General features: G+C 41.3%; 1 protein-coding gene across 1 annotated transcript in view; it reads left to right on the forward strand.

Annotated features, from left to right (window-relative positions):
- The window catches only part of LOC109925232 (collagen alpha-1(II) chain-like), a 77,645-nt gene that overhangs the window by 29,091 nt on the left and 23,412 nt on the right, over window positions 1–25,142 (forward strand). Inside the window, exons 19-35 of the mRNA XM_048618838.1 lie at window positions 5,124–5,222; window positions 5,705–5,749; window positions 7,022–7,120; window positions 8,751–8,804; window positions 9,251–9,358; window positions 9,679–9,732; window positions 11,258–11,356; window positions 14,258–14,311; window positions 15,014–15,112; window positions 15,327–15,380; window positions 17,379–17,432; window positions 17,824–17,877; window positions 18,580–18,633; window positions 19,637–19,681; window positions 22,385–22,483; window positions 22,576–22,683; window positions 23,953–24,006. Of these exons, the coding sequence (XP_048474795.1) occupies window positions 5,124–5,222; window positions 5,705–5,749; window positions 7,022–7,120; window positions 8,751–8,804; window positions 9,251–9,358; window positions 9,679–9,732; window positions 11,258–11,356; window positions 14,258–14,311; window positions 15,014–15,112; window positions 15,327–15,380; window positions 17,379–17,432; window positions 17,824–17,877; window positions 18,580–18,633; window positions 19,637–19,681; window positions 22,385–22,483; window positions 22,576–22,683; window positions 23,953–24,006 (1,233 nt within the window). The remainder of the gene's footprint in view (window positions 1–5,123; window positions 5,223–5,704; window positions 5,750–7,021; window positions 7,121–8,750; window positions 8,805–9,250; window positions 9,359–9,678; window positions 9,733–11,257; window positions 11,357–14,257; window positions 14,312–15,013; window positions 15,113–15,326; window positions 15,381–17,378; window positions 17,433–17,823; window positions 17,878–18,579; window positions 18,634–19,636; window positions 19,682–22,384; window positions 22,484–22,575; window positions 22,684–23,952; window positions 24,007–25,142) is intronic.

Raw genomic sequence — 25,142 nt, forward strand, 5'->3', positions numbered from 1 at the left:
TTTTGAGGCCCAAGTCAGATTAAAGTGGTATACTGATAATGAACAGACGATTTGATTGGATAGTTAACTTTTTTATGTAAGGAAGAATTAAAAAGTGTCTTAATTTTGGCTTAAAGCTCCTTATTCTTAGTGTATTCTTCAGAGAGACTGACAGCTTTCCAGAAGGTCAAGTAGTGTTATGGCAAGCTGGACAATGTGAAACCAAGGCCAGAAAATGGAAGCAGCTAGCTCCCCCAGACATAAAGAATAAAACTGAAAAGGGAACCTGATCTCCCTTTCTCTCTCTCTTCCCCACCCCCGCTCTCCCACCTTACATTGTAGCATAGTTAAAAAGCTGCCTCAGTGCATTCTGTCACATGTCTCTGCATAACATGCTTGGTGCTGTTGGGACGGATAAGAATTTATGTGTTATTAAAAGAAGATATCAGACAAGAGACAAAAACAGACAAGTGAGGGGAAATTGAAAAATAAAGGAAGCGCACCAAACCCACAGATAAAAACTGAGCAGAAAAGAAAAATGCTATGGCATAAAATGAGCCTGAATTTAAATATCTTTAAGAGCCATTGTTTCAACGTAATTATTAAAATTGATCACATTTCTCATTTCAGTGGTACTGTCAGACTAACTTTGCCAATTTTACCACAATGAGCACATTCAGATATCACTTTCTGGCGATCCAAAAGTCCCAAATATAACATTGCTTACAAGTCAGGCCTATCACTGCTATTTATTTCAGCACTCACTTAACAACTGGGTTCAAAGTTTGCTATCATATTAGTAGATTTTTCTGTCTTAATAGATAACATCTTGCGTCTTCCAACCCCATTAAATGATTCATCACATTTTGATTGTTAGCCAATGTTCCTCCTTCAAGTAATAATAATGATAAAATTAGTTTATCCGCTTGTTCATCTCACTGTTAATTTTTTGTAAGACATTGCTAGGACAGACTGGCACTACACTTCAAAAGTGCTTCTGATGGCGTGATAGGCTGCTGTATAAATGCAAACACTTTTATTTTAAACTTCTGGTCTTGAGAATCTGGCTTATGCTGTATTTATTGCCTGGCCCGTAGTTGCTCTGAGGGCATTCAGAGTTAATTTTGGTGGGGAACTGGAGTCACAAGTAGACTAGTCCAGGCAGGTTCCATTCCCTGAAGGAGATTAGTGAATCAATTGGATTTTGGTGACAATCTAGCAGCTTTGTGGTCATTGTTTTCTGATGCCAGCCCACTGAATATCCAAGATATTTTTAATTCCACAGTTTGCCAAAGTGGAATTTGAACTGATGACCTTTGAGTCAGTTGTCCTTCAACATAACCTGAATAGCTTTCTCTAAAACTGTTTTGCATACATTTGGGAAAAACTCAGATTCACCTTTTGCCTATGGCTCAGAGGTACACTTCCAACACAATCAGCTGTGACCCTTGATCCGAATTCAGAAGTAAAGTTGGAAAGTTCCTTTTTGTATGGAGCTACTTCATAGTAAATGATCCAGAAATGCAGCGCAGATTAAAGACGAGAGTTGGCCCAATAAACCAGGCTGTGTCTGAACATTCTTCATTTAAATTCAATATTCTCGTGCTGCCCAAGAGCAAATTCAATCCAAGAATATATTTGGTTCAATATTCCTGCTTAAATATAACTAATAGGAGAGCTAGAAATGTCTTGAATTGCTGCTTTGTTCAGACTTGATGCAAGTGTTTGTGTTTTTTTCCTTGAAGCTTGGCTAATGTATCTCTCTGCTCTGTAAGTTGCAAGCTATAACCCATCTGGATCACTGTGGGTCATTCTTAGCACATAGAATCATATCACATGATCACACAGTAGACAGTATTGACCCTGAAAAGGTGCAAAGGCCATGATAAAGATAATTTTGAGTATCGGGAATTTACCTTGTGAGGGAGGAAAGGCTAAGGAAATTGGCATTTATGGGGGACAGATAATTAACTGGATGATAGCCAATTTCAGATCTGTCTCCGGTAAAATGGAACCAAAAGGCTGGCAGGCAAAATTGTAACTGAACAATGGCCTGCCTCTAAAGACAAGATAGATCAGGTGCAGTCAAGGTGCATTTCCACAAGTGAGAAAGGTGGGGCAACAAGAGCCAGAAATGCCTGGATGACAAACATAGTAGAGGGTATAATGAAGTAGAAAAAAGATGCCAATGACAGATGTCAATTTGGCAACAAAAGTGCAAATCAGTAGAAAGTTCAATGGGAAGAGAAATGAGAGGCAAAGATAGAGTATGTAAAGAGACTGACAGCCAATGTAAAAGGAAATCTAAAAGTTTTTAGTAGGCAATAAATAGTAAAAGGGCTAGTAAAGGAGGGGATGGAGTCAATTAACATCTGCATATGGAGATAGAAGTCAGAGCTAATGTACTAAATGAGAACACAGGATGGGTAAAAAGTTGATAAACAGGAACTATTAGGAAAGCTGACTGAACTTAATATTAATAAATCACCAGGGCTGGAAGGGATGTATCCAAGGATAGTGAGGGGAGTAAGGGTGGAAATTGCTGAGATACTGGCCATAACCTTCCAATCCAACTCAGACTCAGGGTAGTGCCAGAAGGCTGGAGAATTGCAAATATTATACCCTTGTTCAATAGGAAAGGTAGAAAGATAAACCCAGCAACAGGAATCCCAAAAGTTTAACCTCAGAGGTGGGAAAGCTCTTCGAAATAACAGTCCAGGGCAAAATTAACGTGTGCGGATTCATCGATTTGTTAAAAAAATCATGTTCACCAAACTTGAGTGACTTTTTCGATGAGGTAATAGAGAGAGTTGATGAAGGTAATGCAGTCTCTGTGGACTTCCAAAAGGATTTGATAAGCAAAGCTAGAATCCATGGAATAAACAGAACAGTGGCAGCAGAGTCCAAAGCATCTGAGTGGCATGAAATTTAGAGCAGGAGGAAATAGGGTTTTTTTCAAATCAAGTACACAGAGAATTCCTCAAGGGTCAGTATTTTCGACCCTTCCTTTTCTTGATCTATAATAATATGGGGCACAATATCAAAATTTGTGACAGAGACAGGTTGGTAGAAGGGGATTTACAAATTGAGAAACAGCGTGCAAAAGCAAGGAAGTTACAACAAATGCATTGTAAACACTGGTTTGTCCTGAACTGGTTTATCATGTTCAGTTCTAGGCATTACACTTTAGAAGGAAGCGAAAGCTTTAAAGAGGGTGCAGAAAAGATTCTCGAGAACAGTTTCAAGGATAAGAAGCTTCATTTATGAGGGTCAATCGGAGATGTTGGGGCTACTCTCCTTACAGAAGGGAAATTTGGGAAGAGTATCACGAGCAAAATATTATGGACACTGGAGATCTGAAATAAAAACAGAGAGTGCTGGAGAAACTCAACAGATCTGGCAGCATCTGTGTAAAGATAAGCAGTTAATGTTTTGAATCCAATATGACGCATCTTTGGAATTGAGTTCTGAGAAGATTGAGAAGAGATTTGTCAGAGATATTCAAAATGATCAGGAGTCTGGCCAAAGTAGGGGGGGAAAGAGAGAGAGAGAGAGAGCTCAGAGAGAGAGAGAGAAGCTGTTCCCATTGATGAGAGGGCCGAGACCCAGAGGACACCAGTCTAAAATAAATGGCAAAAGAAGCAGAAATTACATGAAGTGAAACTTTTCTTACAAAGGGACTGGTCAGGATGTTCTTTTTAAAAGAGACTCGGATAAACAGTTGAAGAGAACAGTTGCAAGTCTGCAGGGAAATGTCAGAGTGGAAGCTGGTGGGTTGCTCTTGCAGAGAGCTGGCACAAACATAGCAGGCATGGTTTCCTTCCTTGTTGTAGCTATTCTATAATTCTATGAAAAGAGGTGACATTGGGATGACCTAAGTTAAGTTTTCAAGATTATCGAAACAAATTGCTAAAATTAGTCCAGGCAATTTATTCGGATATCAAAGTTGGAATAACAAGGACATTCAATCAGAGCTTTTGGCTAAAGGGTAATTGAATTGTGAAAGAAATGTTCCAGGGACATGCATTGACAATGTCCTTGAATTCAACAGGCACCACCTTCTCCAGGGCAATTAGAGATGGGCAATGAATACTGACCTTGCCAGTTACACTCACATCCTGTTAACAAATGGGCAGAACCATATCCATAGAGGTACACTATACGAGCACCACTTGGTATAACCATACCTAACTCGTTATGCATATTCCATACAAATACTACTAGCCCAAAACTAGTAGGCATGCGCACCCAAATACCTGGATGCGCCTCATACCAATGCCACTGGACCCAGACATGTCCAAATCACTGGAAACACTGGATACCAATACATCTGGGCATAGCCATACCAACATCACTGAACATTGCAATACCTCTGGTTATGGTCATGTCCATTGCCCCTAGTCATAACCTGTGCTAGTATCACTAGGTAGGGTCATAAATGCATCATTAAAGGTCTTTAGCCAGAACAATTGACATGACTTGCACCCAATCACTGCTGGTGCCCCATATCCTATTCACTGGGCATGTCCTTTCCAATGCCACTGGCCATAACCTGTCCTTCTAACTGGGCAAGACTTGTTGTAACCATAGAAATAGCCACAGCTCTTCACAGTATCAATGGACGTTGCCTATACCTTGGCTTGTAGCCATGCCATGGGTCAGGCCCATTCCTTTTTTGCCAAGTACAGTTCATACTCGTACCATTAGACATCCTTCATCCATATTACTGGTTTTGTGTCACTTAGGATGTTGCTATGCTGTTGGGCATATTGGTTTGGGACATTAACACTCTTAAAGGTGTTGTAAATTAATTGTATGTAATTTATACTACTTCATTGGCTCTGAATGTCATCCATTAAACCTTAACAGGTGGTGATGCTCATCATTGGGTATAGACACTTACATCTAACCCATAACCCAGGAATTTTTCCTTTGTCATGAAGATTAGAGAAACAACTGCTTCATTTTGCGAAGCACTTTCATGATGCAAAGTTCAACAATCCTTTCAAATTGTTGGAGCAGCCAACCAGCTATAACATACAACCAGATTGGTCAATACAATTAATTAAATTGATCATATCTTTGAATTGTGCCAGAGAATGGCACACTGTCCTAATGCCTGTTTCTTTTCTCATTCCACACAGGGAGAAGCTGGTCCAACTGGTGCTCGTGGTCCTGAGGGTGCTCAGGGTTCAAGAGGAGAGTCAGGAAGCCCCGGATCCCCAGGCCCTGCTGGAGCTCCCGTAAGTTATTGAATCCATCAGCCAGTCTTGCATTTTGTAACTTCTCACCAGAAGGCAGTACTCATATAGTTTTACAGGCTGCTGCCAAGTGCAAATTGAATAACGAGCAGCCATTCTTCACTTGTTGAATGTCTTCAGGCTATGTGACTGTAGTAGTTTGATCATGCACTCACACTGAGTTGCTAGATTTTTCCCCAGTGTGGCCCAGAGATACTCAGCCCAGGTGTAGCTGTCTGCGTTCCTGAGCACATTTGTTTTGGATTTACATCCAATTAAATCTGACGATTTCTGATCCTAAATATTGTGAACACAGATCAACAAAATAAGGAATTCAATCATAAGTGCGCAAGTATCTCCTCTTCGATGAAGCACATAAGCATCATTTCAAAATAGTGTCTTAGAAATGTAAACATTCTTTGTGCTGTATTATTTTGACATTGATGCATGACAATGACTTATGTCCCTTCTGCCTCTTCTTACAGGGTAACCCTGGTACTGACGGTATTCCTGGAGCCAAAGGTTCTGCTGTAAGTATAGCTCAAATATAAACTTGGCATTAGCGCTTACTAAAATTATCTATTAAATATCAAGATAGGTTTGAATTTTCTCACCTGACAGCCATTTCATCTTAAGTGATTTTAACATGCTGGGGAATTCGAGACCCATAACACTTTATTATAAGGATCACAATCATGTTATGATTTACAACAGTAGGCAGGTGTTGGTGTAGGGGTGAGGGGTCCTTGTAAGATGCACCGTGTGCCCTGCCTACCACCTAGCTGCCTGACCTGACCACTCTCCTAATTTACTGGAGTGGGTGAGCTGTTGAGTGGCTTAACTCCCATATCTTGCCCCTAATACTATTTTGCCCAGAGGTCACATCAAGTAGGCAGCTTGGCAGCTTTAACTGTATGGGCCTGATGTTAGATAAGTTGGGGGAGGGGGTTTTGGCGGGTGTGGTGCCTGTGCCCATTGGAGGCATCGCCCCATCCCTCAAGGTCATCCCAACCTCCTTCCCCTCCAACCTTGAATCCTTGCCCCCCTGGCCTCTGCAACTGAGGCCTATCCGCTTGGACTCACCGAAACCCAGGATATCTCTTCACTAGAGGCCTAGTTCCAACAGTGGCCTCTGCTGGGGCCTGGTGCTGCCGGGACTACAGAGCAGCCTGGCTTCTGATTGGCTGGGTAGCTCTCTAAGTCAGGGCATGCTCCCCAGCCAATTCCTCAGCCAATTCACAGTCATCAACCATTTGAGGCTACTCAAAAAAGTCGGGGATGATCCTCTATCTTAAAGCCACTTTCCCGCACTGTCCTCGTCTCCTTTCACCCCCTTAGCACCACAACAATCTATCTACCTCTCCCTTAAATATACTTAATGGCAGGGCATCCACAACCCTTTGGGGCACAGAATTTCAAAGATTTGCCTCATTTTAAGTCTCAGCACCACAGAACCCTTTACTGTCCTCGGTGTTCCCATTTTTACATATTCTGTGAGCTTTTAAAACCAAAACTAGCCATCACCCAGCCACTTGAATTCTTTCTGTTCTTTTCCTTGAACTCTTGCTTGGTGTCCTACACCATGGGCCTTGGCTCCTCCACTAGATACTTAGACGATGTCCTTTAACAAAGCCAGTATAATGCTTGGATGATGTTCTATGATTGTCACCATCTTAGAGTAAAGGAACATGAGTATGAAGCCTATATTTGTTACCAGTTTCACTTAAAACTTAGAGTTGTCAAGGCCTGGTACCTTCTTACTAATCCTCAGTTAATGGTAACTTCTCTCCTCCTTCTCCTAGGGTGCTCCTGGCATTGCTGGTGCTCCCGGTTTCCCTGGTCCACGTGGCCCTCCAGGTCCACAAGGCGCTACTGGCCCTCTCGGTCCTAAAGGTCAACAAGTAAGTAAAAATATTCAGCATTCAAGAACATAATTTTGTTTTGAATTTTCCTCAGTTGGAAACCTCTGGAACGCCCATTACTTTCAGTGGAGTTTTGTGGTCAATTTTAACAAATAAACATAAATCAAGCTACGCCAGTTTTCATAATGTCAACCCATAAATAATGTCAAACGTCACCACAAAAATTTACGTTAAACTGCACCAGGCCGTAATTACACCAACCTTGACACATCTTTCATTCCAAATGCAAGTTCTGAGATTGACTGTTAACCAAAAATATTGATGGTCACTAACAGGAAAGCACCAATGATTTGTATCGCCACCTGGTCCTGGACATATATAAATGCAGGCAATATCTGCTGTGGCATACAAGCTTAGAATTTCTCAGAGCTGGGAGACACATTAAGTAATGATACTGTAAAGTTTGCCTGATGAATGTAAGACAAGGTGCTCACAACTGAGTACCAATGCAAATGCCCCTAGCACCATTCCACTTTCATAATACCAGCGCTAAGAGGAACTGAACATCGCCCTGAATGGTGAGACACTGAAGCCTGATCCTAGCCACCTGCCAAGTATTATCTAGGCGTCACCCATGACACATCCTTCATGTACAGACAGCACCGTTCCAACATTACATCCACCCCCCCACCCCCCCACCCCCCCACATATCAGGAGGCTAATTGCAACAGACAGGCCAACTTCCAAACCTTATTCAGTGACTACCTCACCTCACCAGCAGTGTGCCATCCCTCATGTCACCCCATATGGATTAATCCACCGATACTGAGGGGTAACAGCTGAGGACCCATAGCAGGAGGTTTAGCTGGAGAAAATATTCAACAGATATCACTCTCTCATCATAGGCCCCACTGCTTCTCCACCCAATTTTGATCTCCCATAGCAACAGTGATCCCTTTTAAACTGTTGCCAGATTGGCCAAGGCCTCGGAGATGCATCATAGGTCTCTGCTCCATTACTCTGTGATCCTTTGCACTTCTGCCTCAAATTGTGTCACTATTGTCTATCGCCAAAGGAGGTGCATCACTTCTTTGAAGGAAGGGAAAGTAAAACGATTAAACATTTCAATTTTAACATTTATTATTTGACAGTAACTGTATGCAGGTTGGAATAAGTCCTCTTGCCTCTAAGAAGAGGCAAGTTTTCAGTAGGCCAATTGAGCATATTAATAAGACTGAAGCATGAACAAATCCACTTTAATGTCATGTGATACATTTGTTTAGTCCCCTTAAGTTATATCTAACCATTGGTGCTTCAACCAAGTGCTACAGAGCTCAAGATGCTGCCTTCAAACAGCAAAATACTTCAGACACAACCCAAGTTTGGAAGGATTGAATGTGCAATATTTCTCCTTGGTGTTTCCTATTCCACTGGACAGTGAAAATTTCTCAGCCAGCAATGCATTGTATTAAACAAATGGTGGCAACAGAGGGAAAGGGCAACAGCCCTGAGCCCTAGCTCTCATCCTTTACCCAAACAGGCCTCAAATGGAGTCTCAGAATGAGATGGAGCAGCAACTCTGCCAAAGGCTACTGCTTATGCGCACCACTGCTCTAGATTATGCTCCCAATTCCTGATGGCTAATGCTACCAATTGTTTTATCTGACAGGGTGAGCCTGGTGTTGCAGGATTCAAGGGAGAAGCAGGCCCGAAAGGAGAACCTGTAAGTATTAAAGTCTTTTTAAGTCAGCATTCAAAGTATAGCTAATTCTTTTGATTCAAATAATCATAAATACTGCCCAAAATACCAGGGGAGACAACTTAAAAATGAAGCAAGTTAGGAAGTATATCTGGAAATCGGGCAGAACTTTTGTGTTCAAAGGATAATCAAATGATTAGATGAGGACATTGATGCATGATGGAGGAGATAAGTAGCTGTCTGTCCAAAAAAGGAAACTGATGATGGATACGATGAGATTAAGTAGGTGTCAGAAATAGAGTGGCTTGTTGGGCCAAATAATTTTCTATTTCCAAAACAAACCACCTATTTTTGTACATGATTGATTCCCGCAATGTTTTAAATTTATATTTTAAATCTGCTCTGTTGTTTTTAATTTCTCTGCAAATGTAATTAGAAAGTGCTCACCCTTTTCCTGATGCTTCCTTTAGGGTCCTGCTGGTCCTCAAGGTGCTCCCGGCCCAGCTGGCGAAGAAGGCAAGAGAGGCCCTCGTGGTGAACCAGGGGCTGCTGGTCCAAATGGTCCTCCTGGCGAGAGAGTGAGTTCCCTCCAATCACAATCTGCTGTTTAGGAGATGCACATTAGCTCTGTCAATGACTAGGAGAGAACAAAAGATGAATGTTTCACTTCTGTGTCAGGTTTTAAACAAAGATTCAAAAGAAAAATAACTTTGATGACTAGATTTAGAACTGTCCTCATTGTGAGACTGTTAACTTCGACAGCATGACTTGCATGAAGATGCTGTTGTTATATGGGCTCCATATTGTATGTTTATGTGCTGTGTCTCCGTTGTGATGACTTGTTTTATTCATATTTCACTGTAGCCTCTAACCTCAGCTCTTTTCTTTTGATTCTTAGGGTGCTCCCGGTAACCGTGGTTTCCCAGGTCAGGATGGTCTTGCAGGTCCTAAGGTATGTACCATCATTCAGAAAGTGACACTGTTCAAGTCAGAAATGCATTTTGTTCACATTTTTTTTAAAAAAAAATCCAATTCATTAATTTAAATTGAGCATATTGAATTCAGATTGAATGGATCCTGGCCCCAAGCTTCCTGATGAGTTGGTTCTCTGATAACGTTAGTGTTTATTGGACAACTGAAAATGAACAATCTCTCCGCAAATGCCATTTTTCTGCTGGAGCTCAATCAGTACTGATTTATAGTGTGTATGAGACCCCATTTTTAAAGATAATAAAAATTACTTCAAATAAGGTAAATGAATCTTATCCAAAAGAGCAGTTAAAGTGTAAGAGAATATCAATCGTGCAAATTGTAAAAAGACACAATGCATTCCATTTAAACTTTCAGGAAATGGAATACTTAGCCCCATTTTTTTGTGCTGTTCTACCAATACTCTGCTGTAACTTCAACAGGAAATGAACAGAGTTGTCAAAGGAATGGCTGTCCCCTGGCAGAGAACTCTCTGGTTGAGCTCACTTGAATAACCCTCCTTGAACCACCTCCAATATCCATTCCCTCCACTACTGATGCTCAGTAGCAGCAGTGTGTGTACAATTTACAAGATGCACTGCAGAAATTCACCAAGGGGTGTTCCTTATAGCACCTTCCAAACCCATGACCACTACAATGTAGAAGGACAAGGGCAGCAAATGCATGGGTACACCACTGCCTACAGGTTCCTCTCCAACCACTTACCATCCCGACTTGGAAATATATTGCCATTCCTTCATTCCCTTTGCTGGGTCAAAATCCTGAAATTCCCTCCCTAAAGGCACTGCGGGTCTACCTACAGCACATGGACTGCAGCGGTCCAAGAAGACAGCTCACCACCACCTTCTCAAGAGGCAACTAGAGATGGGCAAGAAATGACCAGTGACCCCGCAGTCCAAGGACAGACAAGAAAAAGCTTCAAGTGATAATTACTAATTGGCTTTAAATATTTCTCTGATTGAGAGTTTATGTCAAAAGGCAAAACTGGATAGAAGATGATTGCCAAAGTACAGAGCATTATTGAAGCTGAAAGAGTTTGGAGAGGCATCAAGGTCAAGAGAGAAGTTCTCGTTGAATGACACCAAATCAGGAGTTTTAAAACCCAAAAGATTGTTGAAGGAAGGGAAGATTTTAAAAGGAAAAAGCAGTTTGACCCTGTGGGAGCAAATGAGTTAGAATGGAAGGCAGTGAACTTGAAATTGATTTCAGCGCAGTGGAAATGAGCAGTAATTTATATGATTGTACACTTGGAGCTGATTTGGATCAGAGGGGGAAGCAATGGCCTTTGTTCTGAAGAACGACGATAATGCAGACCAAGACAAGAAAGGCTGCAATGTGGAGAGGGAGAGTTTGGAGGCCAGAGGAAAAGGAGGATTGTTTATTAGAAGACAAACTTCCTGTGTCTTGTCCAAGCATGCAAAAAAATAATTTTGATCATTCCAAATTCTAACAACAAACTAATCATTTCATTTTGGTTTCCATTGCAGGGTGCTCCTGGTGAACGTGGTGCTCCTGGTGTTCATGGTCCTAAAGGTGCTAATGGGGATCCTGGTCGCCCTGGTGAACCTGGTCTGCCAGGCGCAAGAGTAAGCAAGATTTTTTTTTACAAAAACACCGTCTGTTTCTTCAAAGCACATGTACTGCTCCATTCTGTTGATCAAAATGTCCTGAGGAAGCAGTTGCCACATTCAAGACATAGCATTTGCTTATTTGTTCAAAGCCTCTTCTTCAAACATACAGTAAAAAGTGAATCACATAACCATCAAATAACTATTTTGTAAACAGAGTCGAGCCTTTCACCTCAGGGGCCAAGGTATATTATGGGAATGGAGCTTCGTGTTCAAATCAGGTCCCTGAAAACTAGTTCTACAACGTTTCACATTCCTCACCTTGGTAGTTATATGATGAGACATTCATGCTAAATCTGTGGAGCTATAGCAGTGGAAATCTGCCATCCTTGCCTGACCAGGCCTAAGTGTGACTCCAGAGATTAAAAGGGTATATGAATAGGAAGGATTTAGAGGGATATGGGCCAAATCCTGGCAAATGGGACGTAGTCAGATTGGGATGTCTGGTTGGCATGGACGGGTTGATCCTGAAGGGTCTGTTTCCGTGCTGTATGAATCTATGACTACAGAAATGTGGTTGGCTTTTAGTTGCCCTCTGCACCATAAATGCTGGCCTAGTCAGTGATGCTCACATCCCATGAGCGAATGTAAAAACAAATAAGTATTCTGGAAGACCACTGCCCCATCTGCTGTGCCTCTCACACCCTTACAGATTGCACATGAAAAGTCTCTTCCATCTCATTGCTTTGCTGAAGTCAAACAATCTCTATTGAACCGTTATGATACCAGCTAATGTTACCTGCCCACATGCCATGTCTAAAGTCGCTACAGTATTCTGTGTAAAGAGCTACGGTATCTATCCTGCACTCAGATTATTCTAAAGCACTTGAGTAATGCCAGATCGCAGAAATCGGCTGATGGTAGAATGCTTTCACCTCATGTTGTTACTGAATAGCAAGAAAAGCAGGATTCTTCATTTCAGCTCTAGTGAAGGCACTTGAGGTACCCAACATCAGGCAAGGAAAACCCAGGTGTAACCCTGGGTATTCCATCGTCTCTCCAGAGGTGCTGCTAAGTACGGAAGAGTTGCTGGCCTCTGGTTTAGGCTGTTGAACCCAGAGGAAGTTCAGGCCTGTCAAGTGACACAAATCACAGCATAGTGGGACTGCCCGAAAAGAGATGATTGGGGGCAAGGAATCACAGTGGTTCTCTGCCAGTGGCCAAGCTCCCCAGCTCCTCTACAAGATTCAACTCATGGCTCGCACTAAAGACAAACATTTGTACATCGTAATTGTAGCCAATATGTGCAGGACCACTGCGTTTGCTTCATTGATATAAAGAATTTGCAGAATCCTTATGTTCTACAGTAGAAGACAAGTTGCAGCATTAGATAGGAAACATGTAACTCGAGGCATTGCACAAGGACTGATTTGGTTCAAACAAAAAACAAAGAACTGCAGATGCTGAAAATCTGAAACAAACAAAGAAAGTGCTGGAGAAACTCAGCAGATCAGGCAGTATCTGTGGAGAGAAAACAGAGTCACTGTTCAAATCCAGTGACTCTTTTTCAGATTGACTTGGTTAAATTTGGTTCAGTTCATTCAACTTTTTATTGGGTACTCACCATTCTTACAGAATGTTGAAACCTTTTGGTGTTGCCAAACACTATGGACATTTGCAATAAAAGGGGAATGCTGCACCATTCAAAACGTGAAAGTCTTGTAAATATGCATCAAATATTCTTTTGTATCCCAGACTGTCAAGTAAGGTTCTGTTTGAGTCAAAAATTAAACCAAATATTGTAGGACAAAACTAAAACTAAGCAACTGCAGCTGAAGACCCCTGTTTATTCACAGGACATAGGTGTTGCTGGCTAGGTTCAGCGTCTTTTGCCCATCCATCATTGCGCACAGGGCAACAAAGAGTTAGCCACATTTTTGTAGGTCTGGAAGTCACATGTAGGCCAGACCAGGTAAGGTTGGCAGATTTCCTTCTCTAAAGGATATTGGTGAGCCAAATGAGCTTTTGCAACAATAGGCAATGGTTAAATTGTCACCATTAGAGAAAAAAAATTATTGAAACCAAATTCCTCCATCTGCTATGTTGCATTTTTTAAATTATTCATTCACGGGATGAGAGCGTTGCTGGCTAGGCAGCATTTATTGCCCATCCATAATTGCCCAGAGGACAGTTAAGAGTCAACCACATTGCTGTGCATCTGGAGTCACATGTAGACCAGACCAGGTAAGGATGGCAGTTTCTTTCCCTAAAGGGCATCAGTGAACCAGATGGGTTTTTCCCAACAATCAAAAATGTTTTCATGGTCATCATTAGACTCTTAATTCCAGATATTTTTTGAATTCAAATTCCACCATCTGCTGTGGCAGAATTCAAACCAGAGACAGAACATTACCTGGGTCTCTGGATCAACAATCCAGCAATAATACCACTAGGTCATTGTCTCCCCATATCCACAGAATATTAGCCTGAAGCTATGGATCATGAGTCTAGTGATCATCACCATGATGCCATCACCTTCCCTTTAGATAGAATGTACCAAATTAAATAACAATCTCTAATTCTGTCTATTTGATGGACTATGCAAATTAAAATTCCCTTTCAACTGGATGAATGTAATTTTATTTAGAGCCCTAAAAACTGTTTAAACACATTTAATAGCCCATAGTTTTTACTGGTGCTGAGTGTACTCCCTTTAAAACAAATACATCAGTAAAACATTAAAACCAGAACCTCACCTCTATCACCTAACCCCAAAGGGAACTTTGGAAAAAGTGTCATAGGCAATAATCAATGTGATCAATGGTTAATGATGACAGTAAAGGCAAAAATGTCTTCACGGTGAATGAAGAATGTGGATGTTCAGACTTTTGACTCATTTCACTTTTGTTTCTTGTTCAGGGTCTTACAGGTCGTCCTGGAGATGCTGGTCCCCAAGGCAAAGTTGGAGCTACTGTAAGTTGAGCCAAAGGTTTTCTCCTTTTACTGTCCTTTGCTTGAATATGTCTTGGTAGTGCCAGGCCACAGGGACAAGCCAGACCAGGCTATAACCAAAAAGGTGTAGGGATAAGAAAATGATTGGCCAAGTAACCCTCATTAAATCATAGCCTCTTCTGTGCACAGTCAAGGTACTGACTGTGCTCCCTCAACTAAGGGAAGAGATCTGACAATGAAGATTATGCTGCCCTCAGAGACAGGGGGCATGGGTTGGGAAAGGATTCAGATCATCCCACTGGGTAGTGGATATGGGTGCCAAAGCATTCGAACTATCTCATTCATCTAGGCACAGGATGGCATGAATGCCAAGACGTTCAAACCATTTCATTCTTCTAGGCAGTGGCAAGTTTGAGTGCCAAGGCATTCAGCCTAGTCTCTTCGCCTTGATACAGGAGTATAATCGCCAAAAGATTGAGACCGTTTACCTTGGTAGAGGAGTCAGACCAGTTCACACTCCTCAGTAGAGGAGGATACATGTGCAGCCACCAAGAAAATATTCTCAGATGAAACCAAATGTTAAGAATGATTTCTCTCTTTCTCTCAGGAACCCTTTTATTTTTATGATCTGGTAGATATTTTACGGTAAACTGAAGGTAATAAATATGAGCTGCTCTGCAGAGATGCTGAAGGAAAGTTCATGGTTATCTGTTTTGTGTGCAGGGTGCCCCTGGTGAAGATGGCCGCCCTGGCCCACCCGGTCCACAGGGTGCTAGGGGACAGCCTGGCGTGATGGGTTTCCCAGGACCAAAGGGTGCGACTGTGAGTAAAGTTTGTACTTTCATCTGATTTCCTCTTGTGCTCTTCTGCAGTGCTGGTGATACTGTACTCTGCTGCTTCCTGCATGTGTTGTGTACCATGCTCTGGTCTCAGCATTGCTTCACTACACTCACTGATAGCTTTAATAGATTTTCCTTATGACAATAAGGCAAAACTATTTGACACAACTTTGAATTATTTACTTTCTTTTGACTAGGGCGAGGCTGGCAAGGCTGGTGAAAAGGGTCTCATTGGTGCTCCTGGGTTGAGGGTAAGTAACCTGATCTTTTGCTGAATAACTGTAATTCAGTAATCAGTAGCTACTATTTAAAAGCCCTATTAGCCTTGTGTTATACCATAGTCAGCGTTGATGTACAACTTGACTGGCCTAGAGCAGCTTGACATGATAAGATGTTCATCAGATAATGTTTTGTTGCATCTGATGCAAGATATTGGACACAATTGGGAATAGCAAGACACGCTATTCATCGCAAAGGACCACCTGACCCATGATGGGTTCTCGGGGACTTATTGATTAATAGATACAGTTAATCTATACTACTTATTATGCAATCTGCTTTTAGTAGATAGTTAAAAAGAACGAGGCTACGTGGAAGTGCATTAAAAGCAATTAAATGCTACTCTGTTGTCACAAGGGAACATTGGGAGTAGGAGAAGGCCATTCAGCCCTTCAAACCTACTCTGCCATTGATTAAAAGATCAATGACTGAGACCCCCACAGCCTCCCTTTAGAGAATTCCAAAGGGAAAATATGACGCAGTGGCAGTGGAACATGAAAATGTTAAATAGGTCACAGCAAATGAAATTATAATACAGCTTGGTGCAGGTTAAATAAATAATGTAGGATAATGAAATGCCATCATTTAGTACAGTTCTTACACGGTAGAGTATCATGTAAAATAATCTCATAAATTCAAAATGAATGATTGGACATTCCTAGCTGGGTCTGGATTCAGCCTGGGAAGCATGGGCTGGAACATTGGCACCAGACTGCCAAAGCAATTATCCTCGCTTTACTCTGTCTTTCAAAGCATCTCCCTGCTGAGAATGCAGGATCAGTAAATGTGCTCCCCATCATATAACATAACCTCATTATAAAACCATCCTCTGGTTTTGGTTCAATCTCCTGTAGCGTCAGAGGACAAACCCGAAAGTAACGGTTTCATTGATCCCAATAAGTGTGCAAGCACAAAAACCGTAGTGACAGCGCAGTATGTTATAAATAGTTCACATACATTATAAAGTGTGTATGAACAATAGCAAATAACCTAATAAAGCAAAATGCTTCATGTTGCTGTCTATCTATATTACTCCACATACAGTGCAGTATATGACAATTTTAAGTGCTCCACATTTAATGTAGCATAGTGTGCATGTTGCAAGTGTTCCACATTAGATATAGTACTGTACAAGTACATTGTTAACATTCCACATTATAGTTCATAATAGGTACAGTACAAGAGACGTAAATTGTGTACATCACATTCTACACACTATAAATTCTTGTGGCTGTTTGAAATTTGGCATTCTTGTGTCTGTCCTGATGAGTGCAAGACAACAAGCTTCAGCAACATGTAGGTCTTTTCATCAATACATTTCAAATCCACCACATTATATACAACATAATATGCATATACATGACAAATACTGCCCATTATTTACAGCAAGAACATCCAGAATGTAATCTAGAATCTAATAACACAGAGGATCGTGGTACAGTACTTAGTATTGCAATATGATTTGATATGGCATGGAGCAATACATTCTAAATGTGAAATATGTGACATGCATTGCATACACAGTATAGAACATTACAGAATACCAAAGGATGTGCAGTATATGGTAAAGTACAATATAGCAATGTAGAGATATGCCCAGCATGGTATTATATAAAATATGCATGGCACTATACACACAGTATGTGATGGCACAGCATACAATATATGGATAGTATGATATAGTATAAAGTGATGTACAATATGTTATGGTACACTATAATACCACATGATTATTCCATAGTAACGATATAGTAATAGAATAATGTAGTGACAAGATAGTTTCATATGGTAAGTCACAGTATACTATACGACCAGTAGACTGAGTTGGAATGGCTATTGCACAGTTGAATGTTTTAAAGCAAACCCCACAGGATTAACAGAGAACAGTAAAATCTACTTGTATGTTAAGATATTACAACTTTGATTCCATTATTCTATACTGAACACCAACTCTCTTTACCCCTCCATAGGGTCTGCCTGGCAAAGACGGTGAAACAGGTCCTCAGGGTCCTTCTGGTCCATCAGTGAGTTTGAATATCTTGGATGACCTAGCATTTAAATTTTACTTTATCAGATCAGACTGTTAAATTCAAACATTTTAATACATTTTAAAAATGTATATTGTCCTTATTGCCATTTCCATGTCCCTCCATATTGCTCCAATTAATGTCAGATTTTAATCTAATTTGTAAAATTTCTGTTTTAATAGTATCAAACTTCACTAAGTTCTATTCAAATAACATGATGGATGACTCAAAGGCATTGTGAATTGTTGCAAGAACTTAGTGGGATCTCTCACATTGTGCTGTTTTTATCAGCAGCCTTCAAAATGACCTTAGATACTGACCTGAAAAAAACATGGTGTATTAATAGCTGTGATGTTTAACAACCTTTGACACTGTTACTGTTTAACAGGGTCTTGCTGGTGAGAGAGGTGAACAAGGTCCTCCCGGTCCTCCTGGCTTCCAGGTCTGTAAGATCAAATCTTTACACCCTTACTAAAACAATCTTCTGTAATGCAGACTGATTTTGTTTCAATTTTTTGGTGCATAATTAGCAAACGGGCTCATTTAGCTAGGGGTTAACATAAAACAATACAGCACAGTAACAGGCTGTGCCAACCATGATGCCATTCTAAACTAATCCAATCTGCGTGCACATGGTCAGTATCCCTCTAATTATTTTATGTTTGCCTCGTCTTTAAGAAGGTTAATCTTTAAGGACTCCATGTGCTGTGTGTACACAATGTTACGACTCTGCCTGTCAGATATGTTGTGGGTCTGCAACATTTAGTCGGTTTGCTATAATGACTGTTTCATAACTTAGAATGTATTTTACTGCTTTAAATAAACTAACCTGCAGAGTTAATCAATCCCCGATAAGCGATTGACTATTAGATTACCATCATTAAGATGACAGGGATCATTCCTGTTATTTTTAAATTCTAAATCTTTGCATATTGAAGCAGCTTACTTCGGTTACACACCTTAAGCAGTTGATGTTTGGTATTGTATTAATTTAGTGGAATTGTTACCCTATTATACATCTGTTGAATTTATTCAACAAAATCTCTAGTTAACATAAATCTACACCACACAGATCCTGTTCCTCCTTGTTCTCAAGTTCCATGTTTTATTTTGTGTTAATCACATTGTTTTGCTGCTATTACAGGGTCTGCCAGGTCCTCCAGGTCCTCCTGGTGAAGGTGGCAAGCCAGGTGACCAGGTAAGTAATTCATTAATCACGGGCAACATATCCTCTTCTGCTAAAACTGTTCAGTTTTCAACACTTCATATTAAATTAAAGTCACATTAATCTAAAGCAATGTGAAGGGGCAAGACCTTCAGGATAGGATACCACTATGATATTAAAAATCAGTTAAAGTAAAATAGCCTCTTATATAATGACATGTCAAAACACGTGTATGTTTTACACAGAGAAATATTTTTGAAAGCAGGGCCTGTTATGTAGGTTATGATTGGGGGCACCAAATTTGGCTTTTAAAAATTGATAGATCGCAGGAAGAAAGGAAGTCTAGAGTGAGGTGAGGAGTTCCACAGTTTGGGATCTCAAACAGATGTATGTTTGACCTTTTACACCGACAAATTGACAGTCAGTTTGACACCTTTCTTTCCATTTCAAGGGAAAAGAAAATCAGCCAAACAATAAAATGGGCTGTCAATTCTAATCATCTGTTTTTCAATCCACTGTAAAAGCTTAAAGGATCCAAAATTAATTAAAGTAAGAGACTGAATAAAATTACAATACAGGGAGGAGGAGGAGAGTCAGGAATGACATATTTGGAGATGAGAAGGAACAGCAAAAGAATATTCAGAGGGACAATTCCCGGTCTCAATAAAATAGAGGTAATAAAGGTTTGAATAGTGCATGAGCTTTAGAGGCCAGCGGAAAAACAGGCAAGCTACTTCTTGTATCCTGTAATTGAGCCTAAGAACTATTTAGAAGAGCCTCCACATGTAGCGTCTGTGGCGAGAGGGAAATTTAACTCGCTGTGAGCCAATTGCATTGGGCCTCATCTTAGGGGAACTATACCAGTGGTGAGCAAAGAGCTGCAAAAGGAATACAGTGGAATTAATGCTGGATGGGCTTACACAGGCTGTTGTAGTGTGGAAATGGCTGGATTTCTCCACATCTCCATGCAATATCATGTCTATGCAATCTTTTACTGTCTGCCACCACTCACTAGTGCTTTCTTCTTCTCTGACAGGGTGTTCCAGGTGAGGCTGGTGCTGCAGGCCCGACAGGTCCACGAGTAAGTAACCGTATTCTTTCTGAGAAACATTGAGTATAAATCTGAACTTATTCATGAATAACAAAAGTTTTCCGTTGATATTTGAACCATCTTTCGTAGTGCCAGTATTTACTTTGAACACTAGACAGTAACGAACCTTAAATGATACAGACACCAATACTGTTACGTATGCCTATAATGTAACAGAAAACTATCCTGTTAGGCCCCCCTGAAGTGTAACAGACACTAATAGTAGAACAGATTCCAAACTATTACAGACAAATATCCTGTTATGTAGCCCTATACAGTTACAGAACCTTGCCATTTTACAAACGTTGTAGTGTTTCACATCCCTATTGTATGACACATCATTATCATACACACTGCATCTATACCCTTGCTGTTCCATAACTCCCTTGTTTTTTAATCTTTGGAATTTCTATATCCCTCTGCTGTTCCATGTCCCTCTGCTGTTCCATATCTCTGTTAATATATAACCCTCAGAATTATCATAGCCCCCTGCTGTTCCATATCCCTGTGCTGTTATATGACCCTCAGAATTTCCAAATCCCTCTGCCGTTATATAGCCCTCGGAATTTCCATATCCCTCTGCTCTTCCATGCCCCTATACTGTTCCATATCACTTTGCTGTTAGAGACCCTTATAATTTGATATTTATGATACTTTTGTACAGTTACACATCCCTATGTTACAGATCTCTATATACTTCCAAATCCTTATATGATCAGAGACCCCCCCCCCCGCCCAATCCTGTTACACATGACTACTTTTATACAAAGTGTAATTCATTCGCGTGTGCTGAAATCTCCATACATTCACACACCTAGGTGGTAAAAGGAACTTGTTAATACATTGCAGCTTTTTCACTGAGGAAAGGGCTGCAGAGCCTGCACATTCCTGTTGCATTCGCCATGGCAATGCCCTGACCAATCAGATCGACCTGCCTGGACTGTAGTCAAATCAGCTAACTTGGATTGACAGTTAACACGTCCTGCTGTATCTCCATGCTGAACATGGTCCAACTTATCAGCAACCTGTTCTCATGCTATTCTCTTCCTAAGTTTGGTGTCTTGCAACCCAGTCCCAATGAGGGCAAAGCAAAAAGCTTTGACTTAATGCCTCTCTTTAGCAATGTTCAGTCACATATCCCCATTCTGCGATCCCTACACTGTTACATCTACCATAATATTCCAGGCCCTAACTTTGTTGCAGTTCCCTACACCATTTCAGACCCATGTTGTATTACACACCACTCTATTTCATACAGTATACTGTAATAAATCCAAAACTGTTGTGCTTATACTCTTGCATAGAAACATAGAAAATAGGTGCAGGAGTAGGCCATTCAATATGATCATCGCTGATCGTACAATCCCAGTATCCCACTCTTGCCCTCTCCCCATACCCCTTGATCCCTTTAGCCACAAGGCCACATCCAGCTCCCTCTTGAATGTATCTAATAAACTGGCCCCAACAGCTTTCTGTGGGAGAGAATTCCACAGGTTCACTGAAGCGAAGAAATTCTTCCTCATCTCAGTCCTGAATGGCTTACCCCTTATTCTTAGACTGTGACCCCTAGTTCTGGGCTTCCCCAACATCAGGAACATTCTTCCCATATCTAGCCTGTCCAGTCCCATCAGAATTTTATAGGTTTCTATGAGAACCCCCCCTCATTCTTCTAAATTCCAGTGAGGACAAGCCCAATCCAGTCACACACAGCCATGATGTTATAAAACTCTTAATATTTCCCACAAAAGTAAAACATTGCCAATAGTGGACCTCTAAAATTAAAAAAAAACAGAAATTGCTAGAGAAACTCAGCAGGTCTGGCAGCATCTGTGAAAGGAACAGAGTCCAAATTTCAGGTTGATGACCTTTCATCAGAACCCGAAGCTCCAAGCAGATAAGTTATAAAAACATAGAAACATAGGAGCAGCAGTAGGCCATTCGGCCCTTTGAGCCTGCTCCACCATTCAATATGATCATGGCTGATCGTCTATCTCAATGCCATATTTCTGCTTTCTCCCCATACTCTTTAATGTCTAAATATTTATCAATCCCTTTCCCGAATATATTCAGTTATTGGCCTCTACATCCTTCTATGGTAGAGAATTCCACAGGTTCACTACCCTCTGAGTGAAGAAATGTTCCTCATCTCAGCCCTAAATGGCCTACCCTTGAATGCTGAGACCGTGACCCCTGGTTCTAGACTCCCCCTAACCAGGGGAAAGATCCTCCCTGCATCTAGTCTGTCCAGCCCAGTTTGAAGATTATACATTTCAATCAGGTCCCTTCTCATCCTTTTAAACTCTAGTGAATACGGACCTCTGTGATCTAGTGAATACAAGTCAAACCAATCTCTCCTCTTTGGACAGTCGTGTCATCCCTGGTGAACCAGCCCAGTGAACCCCTCTCTGCCAAGTAATGCCTGTCTTAGGTAGGGAGACCAAAACTGCATTACATGCTCTCACAAAGCCCCCGTATATATACCAATATAGACATTGCCGCTATTCTGTTGTACACTCTACCTTATTACACTTCCATTTATTTTGCAAAGACAAAGTGTAATGTAACTTATTATCTATATACATTTTATATCTGCTGATGTGTCACACTGATGCTACTCCCTTTATAAATATCCCAGTGATACTGCAATGACAGGGGTTTTGATCCCACAAGTGACATGGCTATCATTATTCTCAGGGTGAACGAGGTTTCCCAGGTGAACGCGGATCTCCAGGTTCTCAGGGACTGCAGGGTCCACGTGGTCTTCCAGGTACTCCTGGTGCTGATGGTCCTAAGGTAGGATTCTCCCTTTACTCATACAGCCTTGATTTTGGTATAAGCGTTGTGAAGCATTTTTCTTTGACATGGGCCTTTGCTTCATTTTGCAGGGTGCAGCTGGCGCTCCTGGTCCTAACGGTGCTCAAGGTCCACCCGGTCTCCAGGGTATGCCAGGCGAGAGGGGTGCTGCTGGAATTCCCGGTCCAAAAGGCGACAGAGTAAGCTTTCTCTCTTGTCCCTTCCTAATCAAAAATTCTAGCCAATTTGTAGCAGATTAGTAATCCACAAGGAGGTCTTGTGGCACAGTGGCAGCATCTGGGATCAAATCCCATCTTTGGATTTGAGGGCCATTAAAGTTGTATCATAACGCAGGCCAAACAGATTTATTATCAACCTGTAAATCCTGCCGATAAACCTATGGCAGGCTGTAAGAGTAAGAGAGTTTCCTGGTCAACCAGAACCATATGGGAGCTACAGAGTAACAACTTCCCCATGCTATAGCACTTCGCACACAGGTTCCTGCCATGGGAAGCATTGTCCTTGCTCTGAGGGGCTACCACACACACAACAGTCATCATTTACTGTGAGCAAGCTCCTCAGATGTAGCACTATCTGTAATTGCTGCTGTTAGTCCAGTTCTTATTATTTTAAGCTTGAGCTCCCACGTATTTTCTTCAGGAAAGATAAAATTCCAAGATAAGCTGGCTAAGGTTTTCAAGATTAAGGAAGGCTCCAACTAAACTGATTCAGCAAATTGCTCAGCATAGGACACAAATTCAAAATTAGGTAGTTAAGCATAAGCAGGAATGTTCAGCAGAACGTTTTCTCTCAAAGGGTAATGTTATCAGAGATGGTAGACAACTGGATGTGTCATGCGAAAGAAGGTTTGTTTCGTGGTTATTGCTGGCTGCATCAGCATTTATTTCCCGTCCCTAGTTGCCCCTTGAGAAGAAGATGGTGAGCTGCCTTCTTGATTTACTGCAGTCCCACAATCATAGACCCACATGTTGTTAGGGAGGGAATTCCAGGATTTTGACCCAGCGACAGTGAAGAAAAGGCGATATATTTCCAAGTCAGGATGGTGGGTGGCTTGGAGGGGAACTTTCTGCCTTAGTCCTTCTAGATGGGAGTAGCTGTGCATTTAGAAGGTGCTGCCTATGAAGTCTTGGTGAATTAAGAAGGGAGCAAGCAGGTAAGGTTGATAAGCCATTAAGCCCAGTCTTTTATGGATCTAATGGCCTTTTCCTCTATCTAAGGTTTCTTCCTTTTTTAACTTCTCTTTGAACGCATGTTCATACATGAAAGAGGATGATCAAAATTCTTCTCTAATTTGCAGAAAAATTGAGAAGGAGAATGAATCAGTCGTAGTCACATTATATCATTTGTGCCAGGTTTTGAGAAGAGTTTCATAATAAAGCAACTGACATGCCTTATATTCTCTGAAAGAAACAGAACTAATTCTTCTCCCCCTCTCATTTATCTCTTAGGGCGATAATGGTGAGAAAGGACCTGAGGGCGCACCTGGCAAAGATGGCGGACGAGTAAGTGAAATGCTGCCTGCTCGGGTTTTCAAGTCAAGTTTCCGATTTGGATGTGTTTACACACGAGCTGCTAATAGGGGTTCATGAGCTGCTAATAGGGGTTGGTTAGCCTGCAACATGCTCCAGACATTGTAAAGTTCAGGAGAATTTGACCTGTGTCTACAACCTGCATCTGATTGTGCTGATGCCCAAAATTATGCAAGGACTCTGCAAGATGTAGCCCACAAGTCGACAATCCATCTATGTACCTACCTACCTGTCTACATATAATAATAGTCTTGAACCGAGCACGTCATCACACTGACCGGTGTCATACATGCAAAGTCTATGCTACACTTGCATCTAATTAGCTCTCATCGACAATTTATATCACGACAATTCATCACAGAAGGTTTCAGACAATAAAATAGTATCTTGCAGCTGTCAATCTACAGAGAAACAATCACTGTCTAATAGATTCCCAATAATTGACCCACGCACATGCACATTTGCTCAATTAAAATCCCTTGCTTCTAGTAAAACAATGTTTCGATTACAGAACTGTGTTGCCACAACTATATAGAGCCTTGGTGAGACCACACTTTGAGTATTTTGTACAGTTTTGAACTCCACACCCACTGGAAAATATACTTGCCATAGAGGAAGTGCAATGAAGGTTCACTGAACAGATTCCTGGTATAGTGAGATTGTCCTCTGAGGGAAGATTCAATAGATTGAGCCTGTATTCTCTGGACTTTGGAAGAATGACAGGCAATCTCATTGAAAATTATAACACAACCCGACAGGGTGGATGCAGGATGAATGTTTTCCCCTGGGCTGGAGGAGATCTAGAACCTGGGGCACAGTTTCAGAATGAGGGGGCGGCCATTTGGGATGGAGATGAAGAGGAATTTCTTCACTCAGAGCATGATGAATCTTTGGAAATCTATACCCCAGAGGGCTGTGAACCCTCATTCACTGAGTATGTTCAAGACTGAGGTCGAGAGATTTCTTGATATTAAAGAAACCCAGGGACAAGGGAAGAGTGCAGGAAATTGGCTTTGAGATAGAAGATCAGCCGTGACCTCGTTGAATGGCAGAATGGGATTGAAGGGCTGAATGGCCTTCTCCTGCTCTTTCTTCTTACATTTTTTATG

This window comes from Rhincodon typus, chromosome 41 (genome assembly GCF_021869965.1).
Source record: "Rhincodon typus isolate 14 chromosome 41, sRhiTyp1.1, whole genome shotgun sequence".
Lineage (NCBI taxonomy): Eukaryota > Metazoa > Chordata > Chondrichthyes > Orectolobiformes > Rhincodontidae > Rhincodon > Rhincodon typus.